The sequence below is a fragment of the Thermobia domestica genome, chromosome 5 (genome assembly GCF_964235325.1).
Source record: "Thermobia domestica chromosome 5, izTheDome1.hap1.1, whole genome shotgun sequence".
Classification (NCBI taxonomy): domain Eukaryota; kingdom Metazoa; phylum Arthropoda; class Insecta; order Zygentoma; family Lepismatidae; genus Thermobia; species Thermobia domestica.
The window spans coordinates 113,214,107-113,236,738 of NC_137458.1; the positions used below are offsets into that span (position 1 = coordinate 113,214,107).

The 22,632-nt window shown below is 36.0% G+C and overlaps 2 protein-coding genes across 4 annotated transcripts in view; one reads left to right on the forward strand and one right to left on the reverse strand.

The window, feature by feature from the left end:
• The window catches only part of LOC145686037 (uncharacterized), a 136,205-nt gene that overhangs the window by 57,453 nt on the left and 56,120 nt on the right, over positions 1–22,632 (reverse strand). The gene's annotated exons all lie outside the window — the stretch shown is intronic.
• LOC145684549 (uncharacterized) lies at positions 1,910–8,872 on the forward strand. The gene is made up of 3 exons (XM_081756944.1): positions 1,910–2,666; positions 2,952–3,878; positions 6,743–8,872. Exons 1-3 carry the CDS (start codon positions 1,910–1,912, stop codon positions 6,853–6,855), a joined length of 1,797 nt encoding a protein of 598 aa, XP_081613070.1. The 3' UTR covers positions 6,856–8,872.

Genomic DNA, 22,632 nt, shown 5'->3' on the forward strand with positions numbered 1-22,632 from the left:
TGAATTCAAGTGTATACTGATTTTTTTTATTGAATATTTTTAACATGTTCTTGTTGAAATTAAACTGCACAGATTTAAAACTATTTTTAGTTTTCACCTTTGAAAAGTGTGAGGGAAGATAGGGGAAAAAATCAATTACTAAATAGCTACAATAACATCCGTGACCTCTGGTTATTACAAGTTTCATGTCTAGAATTAAGGCTTTCAACATGAGAGAATGTTTTAGGTTGGCAGGAGTCCAATACAACACGTGTACCTACAAAACCTCAAGGACATACTTTCGTAAATCTTTACAAGTCCTAAAAGTTAATGTTCTTACAGAGAGAGACACTGAAGAAAGATGTTTCAATAGCTGTGTTAGTAATGACGTCTGTAAATTAAGTGCCATTCTTTTATTGAAAGGAATTTAATGGCAGTTTTCAGCATAGAAGAAATGAAAATCGAGTGGTTAGAGGATTCGAGCCCTTGTTATGAGGCTTTGTACTCCCACCGACGAATGAACCAAGAACTACGTGTAAAGAAAGCAAATATATTAGCCAAGAGTTTGTATAATATAAAAAATAATGGTAATCGTTTAAAGGACAGCTATAGAACTCCCTCACACGAAGTCGAATGAGTTTAATGTAAGGGGATAGCTGGGTAGTAAGAGCTCAACACATTGCTACACCCATTCCATCGCTGTTCGTGGGTTTTTGGATCGGGCTATTACTCTAAGTAGCTTCCAAATTGTAGTCACGATGCGACTAAACGTCTACCTCCCCCCCCTTCCCCCAAATTGTCAAACTATTTGACGCTACTGACTAGATTTGTAGTGTGAATTTTCGTTTGAGAAAAAAAAAATGTAAATGTTTTTGGAAAGATCTTGTAATCCATCTATGTGACGGTAAATGCTCGCTTTGATTAAGTGATTCGCGTTTTTAACGCTAGGGTGAGCTGAGTCTAAGCCTTGACTGCGATGTCACCGTTTGACCTGACATCTAGTGGCCGAATAAAAAACCTGTTCAACTGAACGTGTTATCTTTAGTTCTCTGGACAGGTGAGGTAGAGGAATGTTGTGAATTCCTTCTGTTCCATTTGATAACGTCAAAAATGAGTTGAATAGAATAAGTATAAGTAACATTTAAGTTTTCTATATTCACTGTCTTGAGAGGCTATTTAATTAGGCAAATGTTTTCTAAATTCAAACCTTTTCTTTTTCTCCTGAGATCAGTGGATATTAGTAATATTGAAATTAAATTTAGAAATTAGTAATGGTATTTTGGCTACTTATCTAGAAATTGTTACGACGTAGTAGTGAATGACTTTCGGTATATCTTTCTATTTTGGAGTGCTCATTTATATTTCTTCGTGTTTGTTAATTAGATTCCGTTTGGTACGTACTGAAAATCATTTAATCAACTTGTGCAATTACTGCAATCTTCATTCTTTTTGTGTGTTAAAGTTTCGTAAAGATTTTTGCTCCTTTAAAAACCAGTTATATAGAGCTGTCAAAGTATGCTCCTTTAGAGCCAGAAATATTATGCTTTAAACGATTTATATTATTTGTTTATTGGTTGGCTTTACGTTATTTGTTATATTCAAAGATATTCATATTAATAGTTGTTGTTGAAAATTTCCTTTTGAAAAAAAAAAAAAAGTTAAAAATAAAAGTTTACTAGCATGTATTTCATGGAGTCTTAATGAAACGAACCGAGGTCCCTATGTATGCGGTGTATTTCGCTACATAGAAAATATATTAAATCACCTGTCCAGAGAACTCGGTTCTCTGTAGGCCGGGAAGGCTCCATGAATGTAGAATATAAATGCCTTTGTAAGAGGAAAATTAGTAGGCGTGTATTTTTGCTCTCAAAATTTAGTAAAAGTAAAAAACCCCTTTGGAAGTATTTAACCTTCAAAATTCTAATCCCTTATGGATCAATTTGGCAATTTTTGTGATACAGATAGAGATAGTAATACCTCTTTTGGTACTGATTTAGTATGGAGTGGCCACACTTTAGGCGATGTTACAATGAGTGAGAGTGTAATTTCGCATATAGGGAACCCAAATAATGCTCACGTTTGTGGAAATAAAGGCTCTTGTCATAGACATAGTGAAAATGTAACCATGGAACCTCTGGGATATGTTAAATTTAATGAAAATGTAAGTGGACATCGAGAACCACCTAGCACAAGTTTGATGTACGGTAAGAACCATATGCAAAATTTTCAATCTTTTACGGACGAAAGTGATCGAACCACCTATGTTAAGACATTTTATAGGAGTAATTTTGGAAATGAACCTATTAGTGAACAAAGTCAAAGTAACATGATGGGTAGACCTTTACAATGTGGACCCATAAGTTCACAGCCTAAATTAAACCAACCTTTGGGATACGGTTTTAAGTTTGACAAGTATTTATCAGAAACTGTGTATAAATCTGTGCAAAATCAACTTCATGATATTCCGTACGTAGACGGAAGTGATAGTTTGGCCTTCTGTCAGTTCTTATTGAAGGTGGAACTTTTGATATCACGTGGAATTGCACCGAATGAAGTGATTTTGGTTTCGGTTTTGGGTAAACTAAATGGTGATGCGTATAGGGAGATGCAAGTACTGTTGAATGGAACCTTAGAATGGCGCCATATATCTGAAAGGTTACTTCAGTTATTTGTGTCTACTATAGCACGTATGAAATTCACCCAGGAACATTTATACCGTATAATGAGAACTTCCGAACCATTTTATGATTTCGTTCAAGAAAAGATCTGTGTTTTGAACATTTTGTGTATTCCCATGTGTGAGGAAGAATTTTGTACACTCGTGTGCAATTTAGTAACGCCTGAAGTAAGAAATGTACTTGTTTTAACGCAAATTCCAACTAGTAAGCAACTTTTGTTAGATTTTGCTAGGTCATACGATTCAAACTTAAGATATACCAAGGATTTTCGTACCGTTTCATCTAACTAACCAGTGCGTATTTCTTGTGGGAGTAATACTTTTTCTCGCCCGCAACCTAAATTCTTTAGTAAAAAGCCTGCGTTTTCTAATGCTAAGATATATGGTGGGTGTAATGCTTGTGGAAAACCTACTCATCGTTCAGTTACATGCAATTATAATTTTAAACAATTAGAAAGGTGTGAAAATAATGCGTGTGGAACTTTGCCAACTGAAAACTTAACTTCTCAACAAAATGTGGCAAAAATAGTAGTGTCAGTTTGTCACGAAAATGTCTTTTGTGTGATTGATAGTGGCTCATCTATAAATTTAATCGGTAGAGCATTTTTAAATAAACTTAAGGAAAAATGTAGACCAAAAACTAAATCAGTGAACATTTCGATTTCGGGTATACCTGGAACTAAAACAAGTAAGGAATTAGTGCAAGTTATATTTTTCATAAAACGTAAGAAATTCGTGGATTGGTTCGCAGTAGTTGAGGAAACTGAACTTAACCTTTTGCTCGGTACACCTTTCTTACACGAACACCAAGTTTATGTGGACTACGCCAAAAACTTAGTGCATTTTCCTCGAGAAAATCTTACTGTAAGGTTAGCTTCTAACTCCGAGAGACCATGTGAGAACAACTTCTGTGCTCCAGTTTCTAATTTCAGGGTTGCCCAGGAACGACCCTTGTCACCTTGCTCAACCGGCAGTGGTCTGAATGGGAGACACAATCCTGAATCTCAACATGTTTGTCGTCGGGGAAGAGAGTCTGTCGTGAGTTATGGGAATGCTGATGTGGGAGGAAAAGGAGCTGATCCCAGATCGTCGGCTGCCTTGTATGCTGAAGCTGGTCCCAGTGGTGTAGGACAGCAGGGGGTTCCCTCAACATCTTGCCAAGCTGAAAGGAGTTTCCAACCAGATCATTCTTCACCGGATCACAAGGAGGACGAAGAAAAAGGTACAGTTGATGTGTTAACAAATTTGTATTCACCTGATCTTGCAAGCTATGTTAAAGATCTTATTTCTAGATATCCTGATGTTGTGACTGATAAACTCGGTACAATTAAAGAGTATGAAGTAGAAATTCAGCTTGAAGATAAGAGTCCTTCGGTGACTCAACCATATCCGCTAGCCAAACATAAATTGAATGAACTCGAGAAATTCGTAGACGATCTAATAGCTAGAAATGTGGTTGAAGAAGTAGATAGTTCACCTTATGTGTCACCTTGCTTCTTAGTTGTCAATAATGATAAGTCTAAGCGGCTTGTAGTCAACTACTCTAATATTAATAGGAAGGTGGTAGCTTCAGGGTATCCAACTCCCAATGTTGAAGCGTCTATAGCAAATATAGGAGGTCATAAAATTTATTCAAAATTAGATCTAAAGCTTAGCTATTTTCAGTTAAAATTAGCAAAAGAATCTCAAAAATACACTGTATTTGCTACCCCAACTAGACTCTTAGCTTTCAAAACTATGCCAATGGGTTTCTGTCATTCCGGATTTGCATTAACTAGAGTTTTAAATAAAATATTTAAAGACTTAATTGGTGAACATTTAGATCTGTTTGTTGACGACATTTGTATACACACCAATGATGTAGAAACACATAAGGAAATTTTAGAAAAGGTGTTTGCTCGATTAAAAGAATGGGGAATAACCATCTCTCCTAGAAAAACCTTTTTGTTTAAAAGAAAAATAAAATATTTAGGATATGAGTTTGAAGATGGAAATATGAAAATCGATCCAGATAGAGTTGAAATTATAAAGAATTTACCTAAGCCTCGTAATAGGAGAGCATTAGCAAGATTGATAGGTTTTGTATCATATTATTTAAAATTTTTACCAGGTTATTCAGAATATTTAGCACCTTTGTACAAGTTGAAATCTGAAAAGGTCCCTTTTCGGTGGGGAAAGGAGGAAGATGATTTGTTAAATAAAATTAAAGAGGCAATAGTAGATCATGTTGTCCTGAAAATACCAGACTTTAGAGAGCCATTTGTTATACACTGTGATAGTAGTTGTAAAAATTATAGTGCTATTTTATCACAGTATGATGATACAGGTAAACTTCGACCCGTATATTTTTGGTCTAAGGCGATACCAGAGAGTGAATGGTCAAAGAATATATTCGAATTGGAGGCTCGTGCTCTTTGTTTAGCACTTTCGAAATTTGATATGTATCTGTTTAAAAAATTTACTGTTTTCTCAGATAATTCCAGCCTAACTTGGATATTACGTAACCACAAGCGTCAGCGCAAATATGGGTATCTGATCGAGCGTATCAGTAAGTATAAGTTTGATGTAGTTTATCTGCGCTCACGCCGTAATCATCTTGCAGATTATTTAAGCCGTATTTATCAATATACGGAGTTTACTCCTCCATCTGAGGAAATTGTAGAAATTGATGAGTTTGAAGGCAAAGAGGTACATGTATCGTATTTTAATTTGTGGGAGGAGCCTTTATTAAATGAACCTTTGCATAAATATCAACGCGAAGATACGGAGTTGAAAGAAATTATAGATAAAATTGAAAATGGTGAAAATGTAAGAAATTATAGTGTTAGAAATAATATTTTGTTAAAGAAAACCAATGGTAGAGTGAATGGTGGTCTAAGAGCAGTAGTACCAAAATCAATGGTAAATACCGTTATAAAATATCATCATGATGAAGTTGTAGGGGGTGGTCACAGTGGGATTTCCCGCACGATAGCTAAGATAGCATCTAAATTTACTTGGAAAAATATGTTTGATGAAATTAGGAACTATATACGCCAATGTATTGTCTGTCAAAAATCGAATGATAGGAACACTCTTAAATACGGGGAATATTATTCTAGGAAAGTAATTTATCCATGTCACACCTATTATTTAGATACCTTAGGGCCTTTGCCTAGCAGTAAGGGTTTTAAATATATCCTAGTTCTGGTAGATGCTGCTAGTAGATTTGTTGTAATGGAACCTTTGAGAACCTTAAGTTCACGTCTCATATGTGACAAATTAGAAAAGATCTTTATGTTTTATGGGTTATGTAATAAGCTGGTTCATGATCAGGGATCATATTTTATGTCTACGACCTTTAAGAACTTTCTTTTTAGTAGGGGGATTCAGAATGTTACTACATCTAGCTACTCTCCTAGCTCTAATTTAGTTGAAAGACAGAATAAGGTAATTCGTCTAATATTAAGGTCTTACATTCATCAAAATCAAACAAAATGGGTTGATTTCATTAGGCAAGTTCAATACACCATGAACGTCAGTATAAATTCAGAAACGAAGAAGACACCTTCTGAAATTTTCTTAGGGCGTAAAATGTTCAACCCAATGGATGTAATTTGGCTTTTAGACTTAGGAATAGTAGAATCCTCTACAAATAAAGAAGAGATTAGCAAAACGATCATGGCTAATATAGAAAAGGCGTGGCTCCGAAAAGAAAAGCTTTATAACAAAAAGAGAGTTCCTTGTACTCTTCAAGTAGGGGAACTGGTTCTTGTAAAAAGGATTATGAAGGCCTCTTTGGATAAAAAGTTTAATCCAAAATTTGCATTGCAATATTCTGGCCCATTCCGTATTTTGAATTATCCGACAAAGAATACAGTATGGTTAGAATCTGTTGAAGATCCCACTAAGAAACTAAAAAGACATGTAATGTATATAAAAAAGTATTACCCTCCCCGAACTTCAGATGATACAGTAAATGAAAATCAAGGTTAAAAATTAAAGGAGTTAATTCAGTCTACTAAGAGGACCTATGTAAATAGTGTATAAATTTATGTTTATGTTTATTTTTGTAAGAATACTGTTCGTTGTGTTTGTATCCTGCAGGAATGTATTGTGATCGAGTTCTGTATTGTCCACGATGCTTGTCATGTTGTCAGTCCTGTTGTCAATGTTGTCATCCAACTGGTGCAAGGAGCAATTCCAGAGATCAACCTTAAAGATCCTGTCATTGAGTGCAGTGCCATGTCTCGACTAAGAAGGATATGTATGTATATAAAAGTAATCCAGGCCTGGGAAACAACAAGTAAGAGATCTATTCTTTTCTTATCGAGTGACATTGGAAATATGAACTTTACAAATTGCAACTCAAATTCACTATCTGGAAAATCTTTATAAAAAAAAATTTAAATGCGGGAGGCACTTTATTATGTAGTGTGAATTTTCGTTTGAGAAAAAAAAAAATGTAAATGTTTTTGGAAAGATCTTGTAATCCATCTATGTGACGGTAAATGCTCGCTTTGATTAAGTGATTCGCGTTTTTAACGCTAGGGTGAGCTGAGTCTAAGCCTTGACTGCGATGTCACCGTTTGACCTGACATCTAGTGGCCGAATAAAAAACCTGTTCAACTGAACGTGTTATCTTTAGTTCTCTGGACAGGTGAGGTAGAGGAATGTTGTGAATTCCTTCTGTTCCATTTGATAACGTCAAAAATGAGTTGAATAGAATAAGTATAAGTAACATTTAAGTTTTCTATATTCACTGTCTTGAGAGGCTATTTAATTAGGCAAATGTTTTCTAAATTCAAACCTTTTCTTTTTCTCCTGAGATCAGTGGATATTAGTAATATTGAAATTAAATTTAGAAATTAGTAATGGTATTTTGGCTACTTATCTAGAAATTGTTACGACGTAGTAGTGAATGACTTTCGGTATATCTTTCTATTTTGGAGTGCTCATTTATATTTCTTCGTGTTTGTTAATTAGATTCCGTTTGGTACGTACTGAAAATCATTTAATCAACTTGTGCAATTACTGCAATCTTCATTCTTTTTGTGTGTTAAAGTTTCGTAAAGATTTTTGCTCCTTTAAAAACCAGTTATATAGAGCTGTCAAAGTATGCTCCTTTAGAGCCAGAAATATTATGCTTTAAACGATTTATATTATTTGTTTATTGGTTGGCTTTACGTTATTTGTTATATTCAAAGATATTCATATTAATAGTTGTTGTTGAAAATTTCCTTTTGAAAAAAAAAAAAAAAGTTAAAAATAAAAGTTTACTAGCATGTATTTCATGGAGTCTTAATGAAACGAACCGAGGTCCCTATGTATGCGGTGTATTTCGCTACAGATTCAACTCTTGAAAGAAGATCAGGTCAACTGGCTTACATAAAGCAAGCAGCAATGTCACGAGTACACCACGTGAAGTACTTTGTATTCAGTATTTATTTTTTCGATACTGAAACCCGATTTTAGTGCGGATTAAGAGTTCGGAATGACCACAAGGAACATTTCTCGGGGAGCAAGATTACTCATTGGTAGGTCACTCAGCTCTGGAGCGAGGAAAAGTGCTAGACAACGTATCCATAAGTTCGCCCCCTTTCTTCCCATATTGGCAGTCAAACTTTCATATTTGTTCACTTGATCTTCAGTCACCCATATTCTTAGTCTACAGGGCATATGCGTGGGACGTAAAATTAAAGGATCATTTTTGACCACTTCTCCGCTTTTATTTTTCTCGGCAAATCCAATAAATCGGAAAATAGTATCCGTGCTGTAAGCTATACGAAATTCGTTAGGTACCTGTACTTTTCTACTACGGATTTAATTCGTTAAGACTAATGTATAGTAGGCAAAGTTATGCTTGTGGCGCCACCACAATCACCTTCTGCATTGTAATGTTTTGTTGTACACGTTGAGGACAGGAAACTGGTCGTAAAACATCCACTTCCACAGATGGTAACAAAATGACAATGCCAAGAGAACAATCACTCGTAACCTACAGCAACGGGCATTTTAAACTTCTGATTCCTGCATTGACAAGTAGATTAAAAATAGCTTGGTTTTATAAAATGTAAGCAATTTCCTCTCGCAAGCTTCCGCTTACATCATAATTGTATGAACGAAGAAACTCAAGCATTTACTATACTATTTATATATATATATATATGGAACTAGTTTTAATTCAATACGAAATACCCTTAATCAGTACAAACTATCTTCATTTTTAAAATTAAAATACATAGGACCTACGTAAATTTATATTTATACTTCAACTGATTTGCACAATGTTATGCAACTAACAAGTTATTACCATTACTTATCAGGGGAGCCCGAAGTAAATTTTCAATGGGGTCATCTCCATGATTGCTATAGTGCGTCTGGTATTTCTAGTATTTAATATACGTGGTTTGCTATATTATGTATACATTTTCGTGAATCAGGAAGGGGAGGGGACGGCGCCCATGTTACTTATCAACGGTGCGAAACCAGTTGCAGTGGATACAGGTGAGGGACAGAGTGTAAACCAGTTGACAAAACATTGCTTAAAAAACAAGAGAAAAGCGAGGTAGTAAACTACCACACTATATTTTTAACAAAGCAGCCAGATCGCAATTAACTACTTGTTTTCTGTTTCTTGCTTCCCATACTAGTTTGTTACAAATTAAATACATGTTAATTACACATGAGTTATTGTAATTTGCAAAATTCTGGCAATAGTATGTGAAAAAGGTAAGGGAATTCCTTCAATCCTCCAGGATTCCACATCTTACCACTGCTAAACGTTTAAGAGCTAAAATAGTGCTTTCACTTCTTTCTGTGTGTATTTTTTTTTTGGGGGGGGGAGAATGCTAGAAGACAGTTAAGTGTGAATGCTAATAAGTACAGTCAAATTGTCGTTTTTCTTGGGAACACTATATGCTTAGCCAGAGTCATAAATTTTATTTATCGCAATCTAAACATTACGATTACAAAGAAGCAAAGGAATTGCAATTTTTTAGTTCTTATTAGTTACTTTATGCGAAATTAGTAGAGATCCATTAGATCAGAAACAAAAAGCCAATTATGTTTATTGGTACTATTATAATTGACTAGCGGAAGGCTGGTCTTGATAAAGCTGAAAGTTAGTTTTTGAGGATATGAAGTTTGCTGAAAATAAAAACATCTTTAACAGTACTGTGTGTTATTCTCTTAGCACAAATTGCTTATACCACAAATGTTTTCGCAATACGCTCATTTCTATCTATAATATTAACTCTACACGACAGATCTCTCACGACTCCCGCAGAGGAAAAATTTTTTGTTACATGGCTGTAACATCTGCTGTTTTGAACATTTGCCAATGCAGTTATCAAGAGACTTAAGATTTGCTCGCTTAGTACGTGAAGAGGTCCTCCAAGGGTAAATTGCTTGAGAAGTCCACATGTGCTTCTCGTACGATAACAGTAAAGTAAAATTACGAGCGTAGTACAAGAATTTTTAAGGAATAAAAATTTCCTTGGTGCTACAGCTGTTCCCAAGAGCGCTTTTATTTTTAGCTTACAATCTCCGTATGCAGGGATGCTTTTGTTCTTGCTAAAGTTCACATTATGGCTTCGAAGAGCGCTTTCTCCAGTATCAGGCTGCACTTAATAAATGCCACTTGAACCAACTATAAACAAACTTCACTGACAATACTGGATTATTGGGAAACATTATATTAGGGAAATTCTTTAAGACCATTCCAACAGAAGCCTAATAGCTTTCACATTTTACACATCTGCGATGCATGCAGAATTAAAAGAAATAATTAGTATTCAGTAGAAAATCTTATCGTCTTACCTACTCCTGTATAGATTAGGATGAGAAAGTTAATCGCAGTCTCTCAAGAAAGAACAGACGTTACGTTGAGGTTTTCGAAAACTGAGCTCTGAAATAAAATGAAGTTTCTAGTTTTGTGTTATACGAGTATGCCCTTTAGGCTAACAGTAGACTGGCAATGCAAATGATTATGAAAAACCTGAATGAGAATGAGGAGGAAACAAAAATCGGCGAAAACTTACGAACACTAAGTTGGCCTTTGTCCACCATAAATTTGTGTGGCCGGGAGATAGGACCAGGGACGTACGCAGGGAGTGGGTCCTTGGGGTCCGGACCTCCCGAAATTTCGACTTGTGTAAATTTAGCCTAATATTAAGTGTAATTTTAGGAATGCTAATATAAAATACCCTCATCGAGTTTGGATTCCTCCTGATACTGGAGAAATTACCTCCTGATATTTGGATTACTCCTGAAATAAATTCCTGCGTACGCTACTGCAGGGACCCCTCAAACCAGAAGTCACCGACAGTGACAGACACACACACACACACACACACACACACACACACACCTACCTACGAAGGTCGAGGAAACTATTTTGTATAAAAGTAGATAGAATTAAGGGTAAAAAATAGCAAGTACAGAACATATACATTACCAGAACTAGCAAGGTATAGATATGAAAAATACGTGAGGCATTACATTCAAATGAAAATCATGCGCGGGTTGTGTTGAGTTTTAAATAAAGTCTATAAAGAAAACTTTTGAAGTGACAAAATTTCCATCTAATTCAGCAATTAGTATATACAGGGTTACAAATTAGTCACAAACGTCAGGTGATTCCTGACACCGAGATACGCAAAAAAGGTCTTATGAACCTACAACATTTGACGTATTGCCGAAAGCGTAGGAACAGTAAGTTCGAAGGACTGTCTATGTGGATGCTGGTCGACCTCATCGTGTATGAACATCTGTTATGGACGAACGTGTTGTGTAAAATGAGCGTCTTGTATATTACGAGTACGAGAGAAGTTAGCTATGAAATGCATGGGGTGAGTTACATGAAAGTTTCTCATTCACACCCCCTGCAAAGAGTACAATGACTGACAAGCAAATTTCCTACTGCGTGAAGTATTCTGTCAGTGGTTCAGACTACTACCATCATGCGGTTTCAGGAATCAGTACTGTTCACTGACGACACCACATTTGGAAGAGATGGTATCTAACAGTCGAAACACGTGTGTAGATTCATATCCCCATGGTACAGTTGTCACTCCAACACCAATTTAGATAATGCATGGCGTCGTATTGTTCATGAACTGATCGGCCCATACCTGTTACCCAGAGGGCTAAAATAGAGCCCAGCATTTGACCTTTCTGCAAGATATACTGTCCGAATTACTGGAAAGTGTACCCCCTAGCTATTTGACGCAACATGTGAATGCATGTTGAGGCTCCCGTGCACTTCAGTGGAAATGTCCACCGTTGGATGAACAAGTTCCCAAGACGTTGGATCAGGGGCGGCGGTCCCGTACATTGGCCTGTCCGATATCCGGACCTGAATCCATTGAATTATTATTTGTGAGAACACAAATGCGTGGTGTATGCGTAGAACACCTGTGCAACGGTTCGCCATCACCCAGGTATCTTTTGAATGGGTTCGCCAATCGATGATCCGGTATTATGCATGCATTGCTGCCATGTCGGGCCCTTTGATCATTGTCATGTGCCCGACGAACGTGTGTGTCTGCACGTCGATATCTACCGCTTCGAACTTAGCGAGGGCCGAAAGCGTAGGAACACTTAATATGCTATATGTTCACAGGACCTTTTCTTTGCTTATCTCGGTGGAAGAAAATCACCTCCCGAAGTTTGTTACATTGAGTTATACCCTGTATATAGTGCCAGAAATAAAGTCAAACATATTAGTACCTACAAGAAGTTAATTTGTTGAAGCGAAACATTCGGTTTTCTCGGAGCCTCATTAAAATACCTACTTTTTGCTATTGAAAAAATCAAAAATCAAGTAGTGAGCAAGACCTACTTCAACAGTCCTGTCTATGATCTCGCTATTATACAAAAGCTGGATTATCTGTTAAACTCGAAAACATTATTATTATTATTAATTATTATTATTATTATTATTATTATTATTATTATTATTATTATTATTATTATTATTATTATTATTATTATTAATGTATTCTGCCTGTCGACAGGTCCTGGGAATGAAGTCTTCCCCCTCCTTTTCTTAGGTTCAATCCTAAAAAAAAATTTCCCATATTTATCTTCAGCTACCTCAACTGTTTTTCAAATCATCGAACAGTTTTGTTCTTACTCCTCGCTTTCCTTCTATCCTTATATAGCATTATGAGGAATTTCTTCGGAAGATGTGTTATCCAATTGGCATTCCTACAAAAGGAAGCTGGCTAAATGCGTCCTCTTATACCAGTATTAAAATATCTTTGTTACTTTCTGTCCATTTTATCTTCATCTTCCGTAATCTCCAAGTCTCCGAACCATACAATGCAACCAAGCACTCGACTAGCTTCTTAGTCCAATGTTAAGCCTGCTAATTAGTCGTGACCTTTTCTTGTTGAATTCCTTCTTGACCTCATCTCTGGTATAGCAAGTGTATGTATTATACCTGAGCTTGAAAGATTACAACCAATAGCAGCTCTTGAGGGAAGTCGTACTGTTGCAAATTAAGTTTATCGTTCCAAACTAAGGAAACTTTCCTGATGTTTTAATACTTTTACACAAATATTATAGTACATTAGGTGTTTTCCCTGAGTTTAAAGCGGTAACAGATCTTGTTTACCGATGTGGCTTCCCTCATGAGACGCCAGTGCTTACAAAGTTTTCTGATTTTAGTATTTCAGGTTTAGTCTGAACAATCTGAGAACTGTCCACAAACATTTCTCCATTGAACTAAATGTCAGAATTAAACTGAACGGAGAACTTAAGTGTGTGGAGTAAGTGTCCAAGGAGACACTTCACGCGTGCTGTGTCTTCCGGGGAACCCAGAGACCCTGACAGCAGAGAGAAACCGTGTTAGTACTAACATGTGCAAAGCAATCGGTAGGTGTTTTACTCAGCCACAGAATTCACTAAATCAGTGGTCTGCAATCGGTGGTCCGCGAAATTATCGTGCCGATCCGCATTAGTAGTTTTCAGTTTTGGCTAATTGCATGCTGTCGTATGAATCAAACTTGCTCCTGATGTAACTCCACAATAAAGAAAAGAGCATTAAATCAATTTAGTTTGTATTTGAAAAGAATATTCCGATCTGAGCAGAAACTTTTTGACGTAAGTACGAACCTTAAACTCACTAACAATTTCAAATAACTTATTCTGTTGTATGTGCAATTAAGACAAAATTCTAACTTTAGACTGGACTTCATGTCTTGCAGTTTGTCCACTGGATCCACGATTTTGGCAAATAAAACAGTAGCAAATAACAGGGTCCCTTGAAAATTAAGAAAGTAACCCGAAATTGTAACTAAAATTTCTAACCCAAAAGGAAAATGTACTTGACTAAAATTTAATGTTCGCGTTCATTACTGAAATAATAAATACAAGAATTACAAATAGAGTTTGTGCTTTCTACTTCGCCGGTTCAAAATTCCCATCTCCCTGTCAGCAAGTATCGAAAAGTTTAAATCTGTCTAAACCAAGACTTGTGTGTTTTATTTAGCTATGCTTTTTAATTCGTAATTTGTACAGAACTACAATGCACAAATTAGTTTTCTACCAACATTTCACTCCTGTCCATGCAGGGGCGGATCCAGGACAGACTTCTGGGGGGGGGGGGTGTAATACTGCTACTTAGAGCTACTTTTAAGAGTTCCAAACTCTGGGATTGATTTTATTTATATATAAAATAAGAGTCCTCTTCTGGGGGGCAATCGCCCTCCCCCCTTAGATCCGCCCCTGTAATCCATGACGTATTTAAATCAGTGGTCGAACTGGAAATTACTACCGCTGTGCTCGTATGGTTTTTGGCATCTTAATATTTTTACTGGGTCAATTCGATTACTGGTTTGAGATCTTCCACTTTTGAGTTTGAATAATGTACCAATAAAAATCATTAAGGTAACTGAAATTAAATTTCTATCTTTCTAGCTAGACAATTCTGAATATACTCTATTCCATTACCAAATAGATATTAGCCAGCGAATACTAGGTTCTATGAAGATTCGGTTACACTATGCCTCGTTTAATAGTATACCTGGCTACAATTTTGTAATTATATTTAGAAAATTCGATGGTCTAAAGAAATCAAACCTTCATCTCTAATGTGACCATTCTAATTATTACATTTTCCTGGAAAGTAGGAACTGATATTAAGATTTCCAAAGAGCACGATATTAAAGATTCCGCAAGTGAAGATCAAAAACACCCTTGGAGCAATCTAATTCCCAGAACAAACGCAGCAGTTTCCACGATCAGTAAACGTTTACATGAATTGCAGTGGTGCTTGCTTCCCTTGCGCAATCACGAGGTTTCGTGCAAAGGCAACCAATGCTGAGAAGCACGCTACGCATCGTTCGATAGCTCTCCCTCCATAAACATACAACTTGCCAGGGGGTAGAAGTTGAAAAGTTAATGAACATCCAAACCAAAAATCTGGAATGATTCCAGCCCAAGTAAATACTTTTTATCTGTAATCAGCCTTTTTAACGTACCCCAGATGACTTAACATTGGTTCTCTGCCATCATTGCTTATTATAAAAGTAAGCTAATATGAAGTGTGCGAAGTTTGAGCGAGTAGTTTCGGAATTATATAGGATCATTTTCTTCTCATTCACAACTATATTGCTATAAATAGACGACTGTGTGAGGAATGACCTTTTAGTAAAATATTCGGACCAAATTTAGTGTATTTTTTCTTCATCTAGTTTAATACTGTCCAGTATTCAATCAGGGTAGTTCTTTGATCATGCAGAAATCTGTACTTTTGAAAAGTACATTTCTCTGAAGATAATGTAGCCTACATATTTATTACCGTACTTTATATAGAAAACATTTCTCTGGCAAGGATGAAGCTCTTTGATGAATACGGAAAAATCTTTCATTAAGTCAAACCATGCTGTTTAGTATAAGCTCCTAAGCATATTCTTGCATAGTATTGTGTAGAATCTGCCTTGTTCCATAAAATGCTATAATCACTGAGTACGTTTGAATTTCGATGATTGACTTAAAAGTCATTTGTCCCGCTCTTCATAAGCTCAATGTTACATAAAAACGTGATTAACAGCAATCACAGACCAACACAAACCACCATGTTAGGAATTTTTGTGTAGCATCGATTGAGAGAAGAGAGGGAGTTTTATATTGTGAAATTATAAAAACTAACTGGGGAGATAATTACTTCCGGCTGTAATAGTGGAGGTGAGATCAGATTGAACTTGCTAAGCTAAATTCATATTAAAAAAGCATGTTTTTCCTCCATTTAGTTTTTGCTATAAATTAATCAGAACAAACTTTTTAGCACATTTCTACAACTAAGGGGAGATGAGCTCAGGGTTCCCACTTTATGTACCAAGCACAAATTACTTTATTTTTCCAGGTTATGGCTTACAAATTTCAAGTCTACGTAAAAGAGCAACCGGGCAAGGAAAAAACTCGTTCTGAGAAGTAAAAATCCGTACTTTAAGTGGGCGGCTATTGAAAGCGATCGCGAAGCGTATTTATTGCTCATGTGTGTGCTTGAAATACGCTGACCATGTATTTAAATCTGAGCGGCTAAACATGAACGCGAAAGCAATAAAATCGCTAAGAAAACGCCGGCTCGAGCGTATTTGGTGCAGGTCGGAACAATAGACCGCCTGCTGTTTAAAAGATTTCAAAAGGAAGGACAGAAAGGAAAGACGTGTTGCCAGGCAAGGGGATTGTAACAAGAAACAGCTGCTTGGAAGACGCTTTGTGCAGAGATTGGAACTCTGCTATTATAAAGTATGTGTGTGTATAACAAAAGAAAATTCACAAAAATAGAAGGAAATTCCGAAAAATTAGCTAATCACAAAAAAATCTCTGTAACACAATAGGGTGATTTCTCGTGATACACTTGATTGACACTTAGCTGGTGCCATGGTAATCTATAAGCAAAATATTTGGCTTTAGGTAAAAGATGAAACAACGAAATAACTCTAATTTGAGCCCCTATCTCCGAAGCTCGAACTCCACCCCCAAACAGATAACCACAAGTGTAATCACAAAGAGAAATTTTCAGTTGTGTTTGAAAACGTGTCCTGTGTACATATCCAGTCATGGTTAGTGTGTTTAACACAGAGGCTTTTATAATCGAAATACAAAATAGGCCATGCCTATATGATTTAAGAGATCCGAACTACATGAATCGTGACTTAAAAATAAAAATGTGGAGAGAAGTGGCTGCGATATTTGTTCCAGACTGGGAGGGAATGGAACGGAATTCTCAGAATGAAGAAGGTAAGAATATTGTTATTTTATGATTTCATTTAATACTGTTAAGTAGAGCTACATCGAGCCAAATTGTATGTTCACTATGAATAATAATAATAATAATAATAATAATAATAATAATAATAATAATAATAATAATAATAATAATAATAATAATAATACTTTGTTACAGTTGTGCCAACTTCCAATATACCTAATATATACCAAACCTTAAGGCGCAACAGCCCGAAAGGGCCAGGGCCGGCTATGCGGCATTTTATGGGGTGGATATGTTAGATGATGGAACAATTGCCCTTAGATGGTCTAAGCCATAGATGTGTGCACAAGAGAAAGGCGGAAAATGCCACCTATAATAGTTTGGTACTTAGGTATTTCGAAAAATGTTTTAAACAGCAAAGACCATAATTTTAAATTGGAATTCAATACATCTTATTCTCTTTCCAGTCTTTGAAATGACCGAAAAACTACGTTGCCAAATTATTTCGAAATTTAGTTTTGTAAAACAAACACATAATGTTTCAGTTTCCAGACATTTCTTTCCATGCAGCTTAGAAATATTCCTGGGAAAGATATGTTTATATTATTTTATTTATTTATTTTAACTGTAACTGCTAGTGTTTTATCAACTTTGTTCTGAAACTGAAAATAAGGTGCTAAAATTGGTAGAGGGTAGGAATTTCAGAAGAAGCCAAAATCATGAGAGGAAAAAAATTAAAAGATTAAACCAGAGAATTGGTTAAAAATATCATGATGTAAATTTTATACTTAGTGGCTTGGAATTTAGCGGTCCTTTCAGCACCGAAGCTATACAAGATGTGAACCTACAGTTTAAGGTGGAATCTAAACTACCTTTATGCGCTGAAACTTTTCAATGATCTCCCACAGGATTCGAATCCGGAACCCCATTCTCCAAAGACACGTGCATAGCTAGTAAAGTATAAAGTAGTGTAAATGTTGGAATTTATTGATTGGAGTCTAATATTTGTTTTCGATACAGAGGATATCTTTAAAATAAAATGCCTCTTGCTCCGTCTCTTTCGACTATATCAGCGAGGCTACATCAGACGTGAACTACAGCTCAACGTGGGACCCTAACCACATAACCTCCTGCCTAGAATCGAATCCAGGTCTACCACTTCTCGCGCGGGAAATGAAAAGAAAAGACCTGGAAACCCTGACTGGCTCATAGTATGATTTACAACTTTGGTGAAACTAAAATTACCGTGTAGCCACTTAGGCCGCGTTCGCTGTGGGGGGTAACGCTTTGTCGACTAGCCTAGTACTAAAACACCGACTTTTCCAACTTTTTTTCAGCTTCATGAAATTCCCTGACTTTTCCAAGACTTTACGAGGAAGTTGAATTCCTAGACTTTTCCTGGTTTTCTAAGTTGGTGGGAACCCTAACGTTCTTCTTGCGATATTGAATCTATTAAAAAGGAAACCACAATTTTTCAGTATCACTGAAGCCAAAAATCTTTTATTCATACCATTTTCAGTTTAAAGAGATATTCCTATCAGGAAGTGATTTTTCCTCTTCCAGTGTTTTCTGTGTAAATCAATATGAAGCAGCGTGTTATAAATTCAAGACTCAGTTTTAGTACAGGGACAACGACGGAACAGATTTTTCTTAGCACGCTGAGTTAATTTTAAACCGCTTCTTGCTATCAACAAGGTGTGTTAAAAGTAATGAAAAGTTTCCATGTAACTACGAATCTTATTATTCTTACAAGTAAATTTTATCCCTTTAACGTAGTCCCTTTGGGCAACTTCACAACGACGAGTTATTTCAATTCTTCGTAATAATGCTGGAAAGCCTCTGCTGCAATATCTTTCATCTTATCGGTTACACCCTTTCAAATATCGGTATCGCAGACCACAGTGAAAAGAGGTATAAAAAAAAATCCTATTTCCTCATCTAACAATTGTATAGAAATGTTTCAGGAAATTATATTTTGAAACAGTTATACTAGTATTCTTCGCTAACACTGTATTTAAACTTTCCCGAGAAAAGAATTGCGTATGTCCTGCTAAAACCTACATTTTTTGGGGGCACTGGTCAGAGTTTATAGATTAATGCAGATATTATATACATAGTATAGCTATTTGTACAAAATGCCTACTTGAAATAAGTTTGTAAGTCCTTCCACGATTGTTGCACAACGCATTAACAGGAAGCAGTGCGCTTTATTTACAATACCTTCTATTTACGTAAAAGAATGCGCTGAATTACAACAGTTGCTATTACTCTTATTTCTGTGCTGTAGTTCTCGTGATATGAATACTACTAGTGGACTAGCACAGTGATTACATACATAGTTTAATCTGACACTGCAACAACGTGCTTCTGCGAATACCATGACCTGTTTCAACAAACATTTATTGCGTTGTTGCCAAGTTATTTTTCTTTTATTCATTCCAGGGACAGGTATTCAGGACTCTCCACATATACAAAAGAGGTGCGCCAGTTCCGTTCTTGTCCCCCCCCTCCCCTTCACCCGCAGAATCACTGTTACAACATTCCTCCATCTTCTGTCTACACACACACGCTCATCGATGAGCTAATATCAAACACACTTTCACGAATTGCCCAAATTTGGTATCTGGCAACCATAACGTGCTAAGAAAACTCGCTTCGGTCTAAGGCTAAAATGTCAACAGTAAATCTTTTTTTCCCTTTTCTCCCAGTTTGTCTTGCATATGTTAGGAATATAGGAGATCAATCCTTGGAATTACATTAATACAAGCAACACTTTGGCGCCACAAGCCCACAAGAGTTCAGATTCACCAGATGATTCACATTTAGGTGATGTGTGGTTAGAGCTTCGGCTCCCAACAACATTTCTTTAGTTAACTAGACCAGTGATATTCAACCTTTCTTTCGCGTATCCTCAACACTAAGGCTGGGTTTCTCGACCTGGAGGGTCGCGAGAGGGTTTCATGGGGATCGCGAAGAGAAAAATTAGTTTAATACCGTGAAAAAAAATTAAAATATTTTGAATTTTGTTCTGATAGGCATATTTTTTATACATACTATTAACAAAAAATAGGTCTACTAAACATTTTCAACAACAGGTGCAGAGTCGTTTAAAAATTAATTTAAATGAAAGAGATAGGTACTATATGAAAGTAATGAAAAACTGCATATTGAAATACCAGAATGATACAAATGCAAGAAAGCTTTGATATTAAAATACAATTAATATTGAAAACTAATGAGATAATTGAGCATGTGTGGTTTCACTAGTGCGGCAATGTCCAGTTCAATCTTCGTGACGCATTAAGCCATTTAAAATATTTAATAGCTAACAACTGTCCCAAGTTTTTTTTAAAACCAAAACTGGAAATAACTTTTTATCAGATGACCAATATTAAGGGAGTTACGAAGTTTTAAAATTTTCAAACGGCCTCCATTTTGAAACAGTATCACGGACCGGATTCGATATTTGTAATACGAATGAGGTAACCATATTTGTTTTTAATCCATTCGTTTTTAGGGAAGTTACCGTATCCACTATACACAAGAAATGTATTCTATTATAGAAATACATGGATAGCGTGCGATTTCTGCAATAGATATTAAAAATCCCACACAAGCATATTACAAACCAGAAATTATAAAGAGGTTGCTGGCAAGAGGATGTGACAAAATGGGGATCGTGACAGGAACTAGGTTGAGACCCATTGCTTTATGTTGTGCTCCCAGACTTAAGCTATTCTTAGTTCAAATTATAATCAAGTACAAATTTCGTTTTACGATGAACATTAGAATCAAGCTCTGAAGGAAAAGAATGAAGATCTGAAGTTTTCCGCCTGATAACCAGTTTTCATGAAAGCACGTATATCGTATATACTTCAAGCATTAAACGGGAAAAGGCAGATCTTTACGTCCTCCTATAAGAGATCTACGCGGATTTTAAATTTTATAGACCCCGTAAGTAATCAAGTCCCCTAAGTTGATTACTTATCTAGATCACCGTTCGCCATCAACTAAACAGCAATCCCAATTGTTTCAATGCCTAGTGAACACCAAAAAAAGCCGTGAATATAACCTGATGAACTACACGTTCTCTACTCAGCTTCATGGAAATGCAGCAGCAACATATGCCGACAAGTAACATTTATGCAGTTTTGTTCGTTGATGTATAATTTAATATTCATTCAAATTTGAACAGCGAAAACTATGTATCATTCACTGCTGAATTATAACAAAATTATTTTACTTTGGTTCTGACCTTCAGTATCAACGTATAAATTTATATGGCTCTGAGAAATATTTAGTTTATAAACTTGACTGTGTTAGAGGTATTTTCCAACTAACTAGAAGCAATGCCGTGCAGTAGCGATCGCTCCAGGCCCTACGCTAGAGGAAAAGCTTTCTATAGAGGACTACAAGAATAATTCTTCAATGATTCTTGAAGTTCAAAGTATTTCGAAATTATTAACCATATGACTTAAGATCTTGTACATTTTATTTTACCTTTGCGCCCTTATACAACACCAAGTTAATGAAGGTAGAGACTTAGTGACGTAGGCTCTAACTACGACCAGGACTATTTATTTATAATAGGTTTCAGATACAGCGCTAGGCCATTTTACACTTAAAACATTTTAACATACATAAGAATTGAATAACAATTTGAGCTTAAGATGGTACAGCACAGTGACATCACAAAAATAGCATAGAGGATCTGAAAGTATACTCATTTGAAGAAACTTCTATAGTTTCTGGTAACTGATTATAAGTACTGACAATTCGGTTTCAAAAGGGACCTTTGGGCAATATTTACCCTCGCCGCTCGAGTGTAAAAGATCACTAGACCGTGTTGTTCTAGCGGGTACGCGAAAATTGATCTGACTTAACTGTTCACATGATATATGACCATTTACCATTTTATGCAAAAATATGTCAAATTTTGTTTCTCACTAGGGAGGTTTGATATTAAGGGATTTTAATTTTTTTTTTTTTTTTTTTTTTTTTTTTTTAAGTGTTCGGAGGTGAGGCACTCGGTAGGATACAATGGCTAAAAGGAAATCAGTTAAGGAAATTAAATCCGGTGCCAAGATCAACCGTCACAGTATAGCTCGTTCTCCATATTACCTCGCCTCTAAGACAGCTGAATTACAAGACCACACCACCAGGCTACTTAATCTCCATACCACGAATAGCAAACAGTAGGATGGAGTATAACTATCCTTAATATAGTTAAATTTGGCGCACAATGATGTTCTCGTATCTTGGTCCTGTAAGTTACTTTCGCCTCAGGCCCCACAAATCGACTGAAAGGCAATGAGCAGGAACGACTACTACACAATTTACTGTAGAGAACATACGGATAGTCATATTGATCTTTACTTTTGCCCAAAAACTCTTCAGAACATCACGAAAATAATGAACTCAGCATCTAGAAGGAATTATTTTAACGGGTAAGCTACGTACTTTTACACTGCTATTTTGAAGTCCCTCCTTTCGTGGGAAACTGACAGTTATTTCAGATTCGATAAAAATTAAGAAGTACTTCTGTATATTTATGAAAATTGTCTAAAATCTACGAACTTTTAACAGAAAGAATCTAGGGACATAAAAATTAAAATAGAAGCCCAAATCAACAGTTCAGCTTACTTCCGTTTCACTTTGTATCCATTGTATATGGATCGGTTCAATTTTCTACAAGTACTTTCTAGTGCTACTGTATATGATCCTAAACGATGACTTATCCTGCAGGTAATTGATTGCAATTTTCAATCAACTG